The following is a 17,004-nucleotide window of genomic DNA, read 5'->3' on the forward strand; positions in this document are numbered from 1 at the left end:
ATGAGATACATCCGATATATCTTATTGATGCTAAATAATCATATAATATTTATGTTATATTTAAGTATTTAAAAACTTATTTAGAACATAAATAAGTAGTTTTATTAATTTTTTTTGTCTGTTTCGATAAAACATATATTTTATGTTTAATAAAACATAGTTTTAACATAAATTTGATGTTTGGTGAAACAGAATTTTAACATAAAATTGACGTTTACTATTTTGTTATATTTATGTACATATTACATAATTACCAAGTAAATTTTCGCGGACATTTGCAGTTCATATTATAATTAAAATGTATTACATAAATATTTATGGGAATAATGTTGTGCAAATCAAATAGCTTACATAATAAGTTATAAATTTAACACATGTATACTGTATGTTTTCAAATTTATTAAATAAAGCAAGTAAATTTTTTTTAATTATTTTATTTAAAAAAAATGTTTTCCTTGATTTTTCGTTAGCAAAGTTGACAATTATCTTCTCAATATTTAGAGTTTTTGTTCGTTCTTTTTCTATATTTAAAAGTACTAAGTAGTATAGGTACTAAATAAACGTTCTTGTAGACGCGAGTTTATTTTTTTTTACTTTATCGCCAAAATCTTAACCTAATACTAATAAAGCCCATTTTGCCTATCTTGGAGTACTACTGGCAAAAAAATTAAACACAGTTTGAACATGTTCAAACTACAGTTTCAAAATTTTTTTTATTTTATTGTGACACTGCTGCATCCGAAATAACTAGAATTAAATTATTGCTACATAAAATCCAATACACCATTTGAAAAAAAAAAAAAAAAAATTTCACCAAGTATCTATTTTATTTTATGATACTTTGATGTTTAATGTACATAATATCGGGGCACCGGGCCGCACTAATATTTCAAATTCAGAGCCTCGGTGCAATGCACTGCTTGCACCGGTGGTTTATCTGCCACCGAACATCATATTATATATTTATTTAATTTAAAAAATTGAAATCATAGAATTTTGTCATATGATATAGAATTATAGAGCAAGTTGATACCTACTATATATATACGTACAGGTTTTTAATATTGATTTTTTTCTGATCTTACTTTATTTTCGATTCTTTATGAACTGATAAAAGTCGATTTCACTAAGTCCATGTATAGCTATGTATGTGTAATATGTGTATAGTATTATATCAGCTGTGAAAGTGAATTAACTTTATATAGGTACATATATGTATATAGCTTAACAGTTGCAACTATATTCGTCTATTATATAGATACCTACCGATTCTTTCCATATAAGTACAATAAATTGTGGCAACTAGTAAGTATCTACTATATATGGATACATAATATGAACTGTCATTGGTATCCCCATTGGGTTTATTTTTACGTGTTGTATAGCCGTATAGGTAAGTACGTTTAGTATATAGCTTATCCACGATATCCCGTTGAGATTCAGCATATTATCTATTTACGACATAACTGTAAACTATCCATAGATTTTAAAGTGTTATAATTTAAATATTATTTACTTCACCTGTCCATTTTGTTTTCTACAGTTGTGCAATGCGCGAGTAAGTATATGTAATAGATGTATATTCCCAATTACGATTGGGATACGTCCCGATTTTTAATATACTTGTCCCGCGTCCCACTTCAATTTTAACGGGACGCGTATGTTACGATACCTTATCTATTTTCTTTTTAGTGTCCCAATTCCCGCTTTTTAATAAAGTGGGACGTCAATATCCCGATTATTTTACGATAATACATTTCGAAAAATTGTGTCCTGCGATTTAAAAAAAAAAAATCTCAACCCTATTCCCAATATTCAAGAACAATAATCGTTAAATTTGTATTTTTTTTTTTTTTTGTTTTGTTTTAGGTCCGTGCCGACTTCAACACGCACTATAATAAGTACTATAATTGTTACTATATACCTACCTCTAATATACACTAATACACTATAGTCTATAGAAGTGTACGACCACTACGATCGCATGAAATGTAATTTATTCTATGATACAAATGGTATACGATTTAATCTAAATTAATCAAAACTATAGTCGTCATAGTCATACTTATACAGTCATACACTCGGCAAAATTTTTTAGAAGTAATCGGGATTCGACTATAATAATGAATCTGTACTAAAAACTCAAACCTGCAGTGAATCTGTACCCATAGCAACTAGAATAATTTATAGCATAAACTGCGATCCAATATGAAAAGTTAGTTCGTGACCTAAATTTAGACACACTAACGTTTAACCATACAAATAGAAGTTGGCACTATAGATAGATGGGTTAATTTTTAACGTTGATTATTTTTCATAGGTGATCAAAAATTATTAAGTTATTTATCGTCAAAAAAATAAAAAAGAATACCTACTTAGTACAATAATTTCTTCATGATGCGAACCTATCGCCAGAGCATAAATAAGTCACGTAACTTAAGTGCGTCACATACTACATGTATGCTTTATTAATTAAATGTAATAAGTTACAATCAATAATAGGTTAGGTTAGGTTACGTTTTCAGATAATGTTATCGTTTGATTTGATATTTATTTTTGCTCGTAGTGTACCTATTTAATATTTATATTTTTTAAACGATCGAGTTGACCTGGAATTACACTTAAACCGACATCTATATGTATCGCATACGTCAATCATCATTCATCTCCTTAGTTCTTACCTCATTCGTAACATATGAATATAATACCTATTTGCTTTTTTTTGTTTTCTCGTCGCGTAGGTATTATAGCATAATTACATTACATTACGTGAGTACAACCACGCCGCACACGAATTCGTGCTCGGAAGTTATTATTGTTTTTTAAGGTCAACTTTTATAACGTTTTCGTGTAGGAGGTGTATCGAATATATAATAATATACATATATCCGATGTCTAATGCTGTCCACATATTTACAGTATCACGCGAATTTATTCTGATGAACAATTTTCTGAGACAAAAAAATAGGATTACCTATGCCTGGTACCAGGCAATGTTCTTGTATAAATGTATAATAGGAGGTACCTACATTAGGTTTTTAAACCAAAATCCTAGCTCATCATAATAAATTAAAGAAGAATAAGTCATTTTTTTTCTCCAATAAAGTATCGTCTATTGGTCTACACGGATTATAGGTTTATCAAAAAAAAAAAAAATGTATAGGTAACGACATAATATATGATTATAATAATTGTTGTACGGAGTAGTTATAATTCCCCTACATTATATAGATATTTTAACTAACGTTTCATATTATTTTATTATATTGTAATAGTGGTTGTTTTTCTTCAGTTTTTCGATTTCATGTACCTCATCTAATGTTCGAATTAATACCAATTACCAACACATGTCGTGTCAGCCTTTGATCGACATAATAAAAAAATATGTTGAGACACTCAGTGTTTGAGACGACCATTGACCCTACTCGTTGATCGCATTTTTCAAAATTTATATTCTTTGTGAACTAACCTACATTAGCACGTGAACCAAACAATTTCGTGCCAACTGCTTTTCGATGTATCGTTTTCACCAATAATAATAACACTGATGATGTGTATGTCCGCCAGTTCGTTCGTTATTACCATAATAATAATTCCAGGAACACAAGTAAAATGTAGTTGTAGGTGTAGGTATAATTGAAAGGATTGCGAGGACGAGGATTGGCGGATGTGATATAAGGCATGCACAACAACGGTGATATGTGTATACAAAATCAAACGTAAAACAATAATGGTGTGCAGTGAAATAAAATTTAAATCAAAAACGCATTCGACTGTGTGTAGGTACGGGTGTCTGTATAATTATTATGTATATAATATAATATATAATCTCTCGGGGTTCGAAACAAAAAAACCCATTATCAGTTTTTCGCAATAACAAACAGTATTAGCATTAATTAACATTTATAATATTTACATGGACAAAAAATAAAAACTGGATGCAATTCTCTGATACCTATAAAAATTATTAATAATTCGATAAAAATGGGCTGAATACAAATCAACATGCTGATGATAAAATATTGTAAAACACAACAAATAATAAATATAATTTAAGTCATCGATATCGTATCAATATCATGATCATAGCCACCGTTATACTGAACGCGTTAGTCAACAAGTTCAGAGAACGTTTGGTCAAGATCGTCACAAATGTATTTGTATTTCTCTTTCTCGTGTACCAACTCGTCTGTAAAAGAAAACAAAACGAAAATGTTCAAAGCAATCATTTTTTTTTCCAAAATCGCTTTAATATATTTTATTTCTTTTACATTGTTTTATTGGTAAAACATATAGCACTTGGGATGACAATAAATATGTAAAAAAAATGTTTTAATAATAATAAATAATAATTCGTAAAATAAGTTATCAGTGATTACGATCTAAAGTGTTAATGAAATAAATCGTCTGTACAATATAAATAAGACGTAGGTAATATATATTATTTATATACCGAAATGATTATATATGAGAATTTGTTTTTTTTTCATTTATATTTTTATCGTTGGTTATTTGACTAATAACGAAAACAATACAAGCTCTATATAAATCACAAAAATACATTTTTTTTTTTTTAAATAGACATATACAGTTAGACAAAAGTTAGGTTATGGTTTTTTTTTAATGTTATATAAATAAAAACTAAGCGTATATATAAATAATAATAACGTTTGGATAAAAATTAATTATATTCAACAGACGTGTTTTCCGAAGAACAAAAAAAAAACATTTTAGGGACGCGTGACGCCACAGCCGGTACAAAGTATCAATAGACATTTTACGATTTCACTCAGGCGGAGAAAAAAGTTATCATAGAAAAATAATCGTTACAATTTTATTTTTAATTATTGACTTCGGGGTAGTCAAGTCACACCTACGGCGTTCAATACAATTTTTCTACAAGCGTAAAAACAAAGCCGAAAAAATATTGTAAAATCAGTAAGCTATGAAATACAATACATTGCAAAACAAAAATTAAATAAATAAATAATAAAAATAAAAATAAAATTTAGGTATAGGTAATTCACTAAAATAAACTAAAAGTTACAAGTTTTGTGTCGAAAAATTTGACGCGTGGACACGGTGTTAGTAGCACTGTATTATTAAAATTATATTTTATTGTTTTGTTTTGTGTTTTGTTTATAAAGGGAATGTAGTGTGTGGTAGCTGGAGTAGGGTCAGAGACAGAGACGATGGAAATGGATAAAATTGAGTGAAATCGTGTGTCGGGAAAGGAGGAGGTCTGAGTGTGTGTATGTATGTGTGTTTGTGTTTAGATGCCATACAAGTCGACAAACGCAAGGTCCAAGCTGTCGCCAATGTCTCTGAATCTCTCCTTTTCGGCGACCAACTCATCTGAAAAGCAAATCGATTACCACCGGGTCAGTAAAAACGTTCGGATGCAACTCAAGTTTGAGAATAGAAGTCTTGGACAGGACAGTGTCTCGGCGGAAGTGTATATATACATATATATATATATATATATATATATATGTAGAGCCCATATCACATAACCGTACATAGAAAATAAGAGGATGACAAAGCCGAACAGAATGGTCGATCGGTTTCGCAAATAGAGAATGTTAGCAAGTTTTTAGTAGTTATAATATCTACTATACGAATGGAAAAATTAATAATATATACAATATCGTGTTAATAGTCTTTATAAAGGAAAGAATCACATGGAAGAAGATAGATGGTGTTAAATGTTAAAACAATAACCGGTCCGATGATCTTATATGATCGTTCTATTAGACGTTTATTTAGTCATGGATTTGTGTTTAATACGGAAATTATGACGTAGAAATATTAGTGGTATACGTGTTAACAATAGTATCTAAGAAGTTATTATTTAAACTAAAGTCAAATTTTATCAAAAACCAAATACAAATGTCTGAATATATTTTAATAAATACTGTGATGGTAGATCATGCGAAGTCAACATTAAAATAATAACAAACTTCTATTAAATATTAACTACCTATGGTTATATACCTTAATAATGATTTGAAATGTTTAAAACGAATAAAAGAAATGATTTTTTTGTTTTTATAGATACATTTCTTGTAGGTAGGCGTATGCATGATGTGCGAATAATTCATTTTGTTCATCGTAATATGTCCATTATATGCAGTCCTACACCTATACCCACCTATATCGTACTCTGTAATTGAAACTGTAGGCCAGTCAGTTAACGTCAAGGTGTATTGTTAGAGAATATGTTCGGAATTGAATACGGCTCAATTGTTTTATAGTTTCATGATGTGCGATACTATTCTACTCGAATTATAAGAAGTGCGGACATTATTAATACATTTATCGCCTTCAAATAATCACTAATGGTCGCACAAGAAGAAATGAAATGAACCTACGTCTAATGTCACCCCACCATGCTACTATAAAAATTATTTTAAAATTTCCAGTAAAAGACATTATAACGTCGTTTTCATCAGCACGATGCATAAATATAAAAATTTAAATATGAATGTTATTAGTAGATAATATTGTAGTTTATAACGTTAGTAAGAAGTATAGTGAAAGAAGAAAAAGAAAAGAAGTTATAAATTAAAATATTATGATAATAAATAAGTGAATTATTAAAAAATGTGTATAGTCAAACCTGTGCAATAACGAAGTTAGTATGGAGTGCGGAAATGTTAAACAAAACATAAATATAACGAGTGTAAAAGTATAAAAAAAATTGTTTAAAAAATTAAATAATAATATTAGATAATTTTTAATAAGGAGTAGGAAATTTGCTAAGAAGGGACGGGGAAGGAAAACGTGGGACGGTTTGTTATTTTACATGTTTTGAATGTCGTGCAGGGTGGCCTCCATTTCCTCTTGCAGATGTTTGTTCTTTTCCTTTTCGCCAGTTAAGTCATCTGTGTTGCGTCAGGTCCACAGCAAAATACACACGCGTGTCACACATGAAAACAAAACATTTAGCTAACATGCACAAACAAGTGAAAATTTAAAAAAAAAAAAACAAAACCAATATCTAAATACATGTCATTAGACTACTGAAAATAATATTTATAATATCAAAAAATAATAATAAAACTCTACGTGTCGAAAAATAAGGCAAATTAATATCATGAAAATACAGAATCAGGATAATAATTCGGAGGCGCCGAAATGTAAATTTAAATCAGCAAAATATTGGCGATTGTGCCTTTAACACTAGGAAAAAATACCAAAATTAAGGAAAATGTAAACCATTCAAGTACGTGTATATACGCATACGTTTATGTAAGCAGTATATATATTATTACGTACAATAACGCTCTAATAATATTTGAACGGTGTAAACTACTGAAGACAATGAAAAGTTCGGCGCCACCGAGGATGATGTCGGCAAGTTCGTTGTTCGCCAAATACATTACAACGATACTCTATTGGATTATTATTATTATAAACATTCGCACACGCATAGTGCAGATTAACATTGTATAATTACTATAATATTAAGTAATAGACACAAGTGTATCGATTAATTGGTGTTATTTTATTAGAACACTTGGCTTTCGGACAACACACGAGCGCGATATTAGAAAACAATCTCAAACACGAAAAAACAAAAAAAAAACACATTATATTTATTTATATGTTTCATATTTTAGTTGATAATTCTCGATTGTTTACCATGCGCCTCCCTGTTGTGACATTGAAACGTCAACAGTCTTTGATCATACTGCAGTCGTGTACAGTATACATATTATACTGCATAAAAAGTTTAAGGGACCAAAGAACCTGATTACATGTAGGGAATCCCCACTAGTTTTATAAAAGGAAATTCAGATTACTGTATATTAGGTATATCATGAATAAAACGTCAAAATCCACGAAAAAAATAATACTCCCATGTTTGTACTGGAAGTCTAAACTAAACGCGTTATATTAGGTATATATTATGAAACACACTATGCTAATCTTCTCTGTATACATATTATTATAATAAATTATCGATCCCAAGACTGTAAACCGATATAATAGTATTTTTGAAAATATATAACGTAAGAGGAAAACGTAAAACTCACCTTCGAGCCTGTCAACTTCTTTCTGCAATTTCTGCACCGATCTCTCGGCGAACTCAGCGCGAGCCTCAGCCTATAAGTAGAAAAATTGTAGTGTCGATTAATGTCTGTTAAAAATGTATAGTTATGTTTTTTGTTTATATTAACGTATAGACACAAAAAGTATAAATGTGTATAGAGATTTTATCACGAGAATTTGACAATTTTATACGTATATATACACAAATTACATGGAAAATATCATATTATCGTGATACACTCCGTACGTACACATCAACAAAAAAACCATGCGGTATAATTAAAAATTAAATAAAACGATCTTATAATATAATGTATGGTTAATGAAACACAGTGTTATGAACTGCAAACGAAAACTTCAGATTTAAAATTATTATTAATATTCAATGTATGCTGATTGACGGGCAGCGTGTGCGAGAATCATGCGAGAACTCTGTGAACGCATTGAAAGCATCGATATGTGCATTTTTAACTATAATAACATATGCGATCGTATACAACATTGTATACATGAAATCGGGAAAAAAGGTTCAAAATAATGATCAAACTTTTTTTGTGTTATTGTAATCACATAATATACAGTAACAGTTGCGATAACAGACATGATTTCTGTATATCATACTCAGTGGAGCTTGAATTTAAATTCCAAAATTGAGTTACGCAATCCACAAGACAAGTAGAGAAAGAAGAAACATAGATACCTAATTAATTATTAAATGATAATTATACGAGAAAAATATAGAATGAACAATATACATTATTTGTATAATAATTATGAAGTGTATTAAATATGTTTTGAGCTTATACCTCTTTGAGCTGTGCTCCGAGACCTTTCACTTGTTCCTCAAATGTTTCTTCCCTTTGTGTGGCCTATATTTATTTTTAAGTACATAAACGTGTGCCGTGTTTGTGAGTTAAGCGTGTACAAACCAATTTGCAAAAAAAAAAAAAACAAAAAACAATACAAGTTAGATATAAGTATATAACACGTTAAAAGAATATATTATATTATATTTAACTTTGTCAAGGTAATTGCATATGTCTATAGTTACAGTATGTAATAAGTTTTGTGGGAAAGGTGTCATGTACAAATCACACGTTTTATTAGTATTATTGAAATAAAAATATTAAGAGTGGTATAAGTACGTTATAAGCCTTGGTGGTTTTTTTTTAATTTTCATAAGCAGGCTAAAATGCAAACAAACGCAGCCTGTGAAATCATTTTTTTTTTTTATAAAATACCTCCTTCAAACGGTTGGTCAAAGTCTTAATTTGGTTCTTATATTCTTCTTCACGTTGGTTTGCCTGTCCAAAACCATTAGTTAGAAATTTAAAATTTTTTAATATAATATATTTTTTTCAACACACTATAAAATGGTTTATGAATGGTATTTAAAAAGTGTGTTAGGTGTATTTCAACACTTTTATCTATATCTGAATCTTAATTAAAAATATAATCTAAACTCAAATTAACTAAATTATTTTTAATCTTATAAGTTCTGTCTAATTATTTTTATTATATAAATTTAATTTCCCAAAATTAATTGACTAAAAAATGTTTCCTCATTTCATACTGTCCAACAAAAATTAATTTTTAATACAGCCTAACATTTGGCAAACAAACATTGCTTTATCTATAGCATAAATTGCTAAATATTACATGACAAATAATAAATATTGTTTTGTTATCGTTTTATTGGTCAGATAATTGAATGTAATTAATTGAACTGAATTGTATACGTGTACCTTTTCTTCCGAAACTTCGAGGGATTTCAAGTTGTTACCAACAACACGCAATTCTTCTTCCAATTCCACGATTTTGCTACATGATAAAAAAAATAACACAGAATTAATTTAACAGATTAATACTTAAAATAACTACCTATGTTAACTTAAATACTATATCATTTTTTTTTTTTTTAATATCAACTCAAGCATTTCTTCAAGGGTTTCTATAATGCGATCAAAGGTTTAAAAATAATTTGGTTGTTTACTTTAAATACCCTTAAATATTACATGAGTAAATATTATAATAGAAAAAAATTGGTAATTTTTGATTGCGATGAAAAGCCACTCAGACGCAACACACTACTTTCAAATAAAGCAAACATACAACAAAATATGTACCCGAAATAGGTATACATGTTTGTTATACAGCACTTACCAAAAAGTAGTCATCTAATTATGGGCTAAAATAGGGATGGAAGTATTTTTAAATCCATTTTATAAAAGTTCGTGTTTCTCACTTTTCAACTATAAAACTACTAATACTTACGCATCGCTATGTTCAGCTCTTTCTTCAGCTCTTTCCAAATCTTGTTCCATCATGACCAATTTACGGCCGACCTAATTGCAATTGAAAATAAAAAAAATATAACAAACTAATTTCATGCAATAAAAACTAAAAATAACAAAATATTTTGGACAAATTGGATGTATATAAAGATAGGATGTGTATAATATTATAAATCATAACATATAATATGGATAGAAGAAAAACACACTAAACACAAAAACAAAAAAATCAAAAACAAAAACGAAAACGAAAAAAAACTCAAACAGCCGCTGAATAGAAATTATAAAGCTTCAGTTTTTTTTTTTTTTTTAAGAAAATGCCTATCATTGTAAACAAAGCCCAAAAACTTATTTTATGCGCGCAACAATTATTTAAGCATAATATAATATTATATTATATGATGTAATAATAATACACTACAGTACACTATGTTCTGCTAAAGCAATGAAAAATCGCAATCATAAAAATTATCCAACGATTTCCTTTAAGTGTTTTTCGTATAAGTAAATCTAATGATTTAATCGTCCTTACGATTCGCCTGATTCGGCACGTTCTTCGGCTCTTTCCAAGTCGGCTTCAACCATGGCCAGCTTACGCGCTACCTAATCGCAATAATTTCCCAAAGAAAAATAATTAACATAAACGGTTTTAACAGGTTCTTATAAACAAATATTAAAAAATAAATACATTTTTTAATACACACGCACACACACACAAATTATAATACACTCGTATTTATGTATAGAGTGGTGTAGCGAAGATAGCTAAGACAGCTCTTTAAGGCGGGCCTGACATATAATAATTACTCCATGAAAATCACAGTACGTCGTCTGTCGAATCAAAAAGTTGATCTTAAACCAACTGTAAAAATGTCCCAGTAGACTATGGTTAATAAACCACGGTCAATCAAAATACGATAAAAGCCACACGACACGATAGATGACGTAGCTATGAAACCAGCTTTAAATATAAACGAGATACTATGAACTGGTAAGTGGTAACAACAAGTACAAATGAATACTATTTTTTTATTAACCAATAATATAAAACGTTAAATAAAACAACTGATCACCAAGGCATTATAGGTGTGTACCTTAAGATAAATCAGCCTTGTAAGGTCAGGATTAATGATTAAAAAAATAACGGATTATTGTTGTAGAATGTGGTAGAGAGATGTTTCGTATAGTGCTCAGTCCCTTAGCTACACCACATTCATATATACAGCATGTTAACATGTACACAATGGGACTATTATTGATTAGGAATGACTGCAATGTATATTGTATAGTTAATTTATGTAAAGGAACACCAAAACAGTGACATTGTTAAATTTCGAAAAGTTAAACAGAAAACAATCTATAAACCGCATAACGAGTTATTCTATTTTATAATTTTTTATAATACATAATTAATAATTATTATGGAAACTGTATGGCTTATAACAAAATTACTATTGAATCCAAGTAACCTGACTCTATAAATGGTAGATTACAACGTTATACAATATAAAGTTTAACTTAAAATTACATTATATATAAAAAAAAAAATACTAAACAATATGTTAATGTATTTTATGAACAGATATATGCGGAATATAATTTTTATTTGTAACGCTTATCCAATAGAAAATATTTATTTAAAATCAACCTACGATATACACAAATATTTGCAGATAAATTGCATAAAAATATTTTTATAAGAAATAAGTAATAACACATATTTTTTAATTAATACCGATTTGGCCAAGACACGATTGTAATTTGAAATGGATTGTAAATTACCATTATAGACAAACAGTCATATTATAAAAAAAAATTGTATCTTAGCCCAACGGGTTTTCAATTAATGACTACAAACGCAAATGTTTCGCAAAGATTATAATATAACCGTATCCGTTTACAAGACAAACTTCGAATGGCGCCATATAACGACAATATTAAAGTTTACAATTAGCTGAGATTCGTTAACCGTCCACACTCAAATTCGAATTATACATTGCTAAAACATTAAACAACTATCAAAAAATCACTGCTTCAGGCGGTCTCGCGAAACTTGCACAAAAATGTTTACTAATCCTATTTTCGAGAGGAACGCCTTAGAAATTCATACATTTAGTAGTTTTTAAGTGCATTATCGTTATACTTATATAATTTGTAATTAAATAAACCTATTAATATATTGAACCTATACATACAGAGTGATTTTTCAACACGTGACAAGTATAACATTCGTCATTTCAGTTTATTTTAGTTTTTTCTTAACGATTTCTAAAACTGATAAATTTTAATTATATGATTTAGTATTCCGAAGAGATAAAAATATTTCAATATTTTTTTATTAATATTTGGCGTAGAAATATCAAATTAATATTAAGTGTTTTTTACAGAATAGCATTTAAATAGTAGAAACGAATAGTTCCAGGGCATATTTCGCAAATTATTCTACAATATTCCACTTATTAAATTATTGGAAAGCTCGTAACTCATGTCACATGTTACAGATAAAAAGCTATTATTTCAATAATTGTTATATTTTATAAATTATCATTTCATAAAAATATTCCATTTGAGACTACATAGTATACTTTTGCTTCAAGAACAAATTAAGTATTCCGTATTTCCACTATGACAACTCTCTAGTTAAGGGCTAAGGAACCTATTGCAAGTCTTATAGAAAAGGGTATTTTCTGTACATTGACCAGATGGATTTTTTTTTAAAAATATTTTCCAATTTTAAATATTTAATAATAATAAATCAGCCAATTATCAAACTGAAGAGTAAGAATATTATATGCATGTTTACTCGTAGGTTTTATACGATATTTCAATTTGTAAGCAAGTTATGAATATGTAAAATATAACGATTTAAAAATTCTCCACAACTCGCTTAAAAATCTAAATAAAGTAAAAACCTAAAAGAAAACACAGATAATATTCTTACCTTTAATTTTGATAATAGGTTAATTCAATTTATTATTAAAGGTTACTACACTGCTGAAAACAAATCGGATACGTTTATAAGGTACAAACAACATATTATGTAGTTGTGTACGTCTCTTAAATTCTAACTTATTTCAATCATCTACAATAAAATGTATAATAGGTCCATTTATCATTAGGTTTTAGCTGCAATAGAGACGTAATCGCGGAAGTATGAAATATCTGATCCTATAAAACATGCGAGCCAGATAGGAAACTAATGTTGGCCTAGCCACTCTCTAAACAGTCTTAAACGATAAAAATTAAAAGGGCTCATTTTTTTTTCTTTAAAAAAACCCTAAAATATAATAATTTTTTTTTACAAAAATATATTATTATAATATTGTAAGTACTTTAAAAAACAAATCGCTCAAAAACCAAAATTGGACTAACGAACAATAGGCGTTCGGTGCTGACTTAAATCACTCTGTATGATAATATGTTATAATATAATATATGTCATAATGACCACGTTGACAAAAATGTGGATCGCCTCGACGTCAGGAATTTCGGCTTGTCGACGAAACAATAATGATTTATTATTATCATTACCTATGTTTTAAATTTAAACATATTCTTTGTATTCTCCTTCTTTATCCAATGAGCGTGCATCACATAGGTACGTCAACGTTCGAAATACCCAAACGGTTTACTTTTTTCTTTTAACAACATTAAATCACGTCCTATTATTAATTAGACATATTATAGATTCCTCCGTCATATTATTATTATTATTTTCATAATTATTCATTAGCAATCGTACGAGAAAAACCCATTAACGGTTCGAGCAATTTGAGTTTTAGGACGGTGCGATTATGGATTATTCATAAAAAAATGTATTACATAATATTATTTAGTGTGTGGTGACTTCATCTATAGTTTAAGTTAAAAGTAATATCATATTATACGCATTGTACACATGTTATTCTTATATTATTCTAATAACGTACGAGGTAGGTATGCATGTAAGTAAAATATTATAATTGATTCGGATTTATTGTTCCTCGAACACATTATACGGAAAAGCGATTACCGAGTAATTATTTCAGCTAAATTTTCGAAAACAATGACTAATCAGACGTGCTGTAGGAAGATTCGTATCGAATTTGTGTGTATTAAAATTATAACTAATGACAAAATAAATGTATTATTTTTTAATTCCGTGTGTTATAAAAGCGCGTTTTAGATTTTACAGATCTACATATGTACCTATATAGTAAGTATACCTAATACATCGTGGTATTATTATATGTATATGATACGTGTAAATAAAACATTGACCTTGGAATTTTAATTTCGTCGCTTGTGTTAAATTTAAACACGTCATATACCTAGGTCGTGAGAAAATCATATTACTTTTTCATATTTATGTATATTATATTATTATGAGTGTGGATTACAGTATAGGTATGTGGAAACGAAAGCGCCGACTCCCAACCGTGGAAAAACCTCATTAATTTATTGTTAATGCAGAAAATTAATCCAAATAATAAATTACAAAAATTCTTAGCCGCTTCCCACAAAGGGATAATAATGATATATTTTGGCCAAACAAAAAAAATATAGGACGTTACACTTATAAGACGTGATTATTCCCATTGGATTATCTAGAAAACAACGAATATATTGCATCCGAATCCGAATGATGATAAATTGATGATCGTTGATGGTCGAAAACTTATATAATTATATTTTACTAGTACGTAATAGGTCAGAGTAGTTAGGTGTTTAACAATCGATCGTAAACATTTTATTTTTCAATGACACGCCATCAATATTCGATTTACACCCCCGGGGAGTCCTACCTCATTTTTTAACGGAAATCTGATACTATTATATAATATCTATTATAGGCTAAAATGTTTTCTGCAAGAATGAGCGAGATAATATTATGATTCATGACGTTATTAGTTATTACTGTTACTAGTATTTACGCGTTTAGCCGCGATTACATTGATTAAAAAAAAACGTGTATGCCGGCCGCTCAATCGAAATGTATTGTTCTCCCAACGAATTCACTAGAAACAACGACGTTTGAATCGGTTTTATTTTAAACAGTTAACAAGTTTTTATTCGGTGTTTATAAAACGTGTGCTGTGTACATAGTTTCAAGTATTCTTCAATGCACATTTTAATAACAAAATGTGTATTTGAAAAAAACTAATATAATGGATGAAATTTACTCCTCCGACAACAAACCAGTTCTCTCTTAGGAAATACACCCTTTTCCCCAGTTCCAATCACGTTGAATAAATTATTATTTATTAAACATACAAAATGTATATGTATAACATAACAAAATATAACTGTTGTGGCATAATTTTTCGAGTAAAAATCCGATTAGTGATAGTTTTTTTTTTCTAACATAAAACAATCTGATACATAGAAATAGTAACTATACGTCGCCAGAATAACTTTAGACATTTTTATTATTATTTATCAATATTATATGTTGTTCTTAGTGTGCGCACAATCGCCCAAAGATATTTTACTGTATAGATCGCTTTATTTGCATATTGTTTTATTGAATACCATCAGTGTCAACTAATCGTCTATCAGCTTGTGTTTTTAATTCTTTATTTATTATATTATTTAGTACGACGTCTAGGGTGGATATATTTTGTTTTAAATTGGACTATGAAAATCCGTCAATTTTATAATTTATTTTAAACACCATTACATCAACCACTTTTTGAAAACTTCTCGTACGATATCAATATCCTAAATTTATGCTGGCTGAACTTATAATAGTCACTAATCACTACAGAACCAATGGTGTTTGGTCACCTTTTTTCAATTGATCAAATCTGATACATGAGTACATGACTGCTTATATTTTAAGTCACTAAATTATAATATGTATGATTATTATGATACTAAATGTTCAAAATAATACAAAAATAAATTAAAACAGAAATACTGATTTATTCAGTTACACAAGAAAAATAAAATATCAAACAACTCAAATATTATATAAATTATTAAATCTCCCATTAGGTTTTAGCAAACTTAAATTAATTACCAAAACATTAACATTGTGAAAAATAATAAGAACTAGTATTTATTATCATTAAAAACATACAGTTTTGTATTAATTTGTTTTAAACAAAAAAAATGTATACATGTATATAAATTATGCATGATTAAGATTTATTAAGTAGTACAATTTCATACAATATAGAATATCTTAACAACTCATCTTTGATATTGACTTTTAAATAAATAAATTTGATATTAATTTTAGTTTTTATAATAGAAATGTAAAAACATAATAAACCTTATGTTATTTTTCATTATTTAACACAAAAATAAAATTCAAAAAGGCACTTAAAAAAAAATGTAATAATTTTGCTTACAATATTTTTAAAAACAAAAACATAACAGAAAAAAACCTGATAATAGTTCTTTAAACTTATAACAGCCCATGTCAATGGTATATATATAATTTAGAAGTAGATATATTTTAGTATCTAAAATGTCAATATTACTTGGATTCAATACAAAATGATAATTAGGTAAAGTAAACAATTTAATAGTGGTTAAGTTTAAATTCACAAAACAATAAAAATAAAAATAATTGTTTGCACAAACTGCCAAAACTCATAAAAATATACCAACAGCAAAAACACCAATATTTTTACTCATGGTTTTTTATTATCTTTAAGCCATTAGTAAT

The 17,004-nt window shown here is 28.2% G+C and overlaps 1 protein-coding gene across 27 annotated transcripts in view; it reads right to left on the reverse strand.

Annotated features, from left to right (window-relative positions):
- The window catches only part of LOC113559399 (tropomyosin), a 39,035-nt gene that overhangs the window by 2,837 nt on the left and 19,194 nt on the right, over positions 1-17,004 (reverse strand). For 5 of the 27 annotated variants that reach the window (XM_026965188.1, XM_026965178.2, XM_026965175.1 and 2 more), the window contains 6 exons: positions 10,882-10,952; positions 9,801-9,876; positions 9,297-9,359; positions 8,040-8,109; positions 6,806-6,884; positions 4,502-5,355 (listed from right to left, as the gene is read on the reverse strand). In XM_026965188.1, coding sequence (XP_026820989.1) covers positions 5,352-5,355; positions 6,806-6,884; positions 8,040-8,109; positions 9,297-9,359; positions 9,801-9,876; positions 10,882-10,952 — 363 coding nt within the window. In that variant the 3' untranslated portion in view covers positions 4,502-5,351. Of the gene's footprint in view, positions 1-3,774; positions 4,190-4,501; positions 5,356-6,801; positions 6,885-8,039; positions 8,110-8,861; positions 8,925-9,296; positions 9,360-9,800; positions 9,877-10,329; positions 10,401-10,881; positions 10,953-17,004 lie in introns of those variants that run through there. The other 22 variants (XM_026965192.1, XM_026965182.2, XM_026965179.1 and 19 more) reach the window with 14 other exon arrangements.

Source organism: Rhopalosiphum maidis, chromosome 4 (genome assembly GCF_003676215.2).
Source record: "Rhopalosiphum maidis isolate BTI-1 chromosome 4, ASM367621v3, whole genome shotgun sequence".
Lineage (NCBI taxonomy): Eukaryota > Metazoa > Arthropoda > Insecta > Hemiptera > Aphididae > Rhopalosiphum > Rhopalosiphum maidis.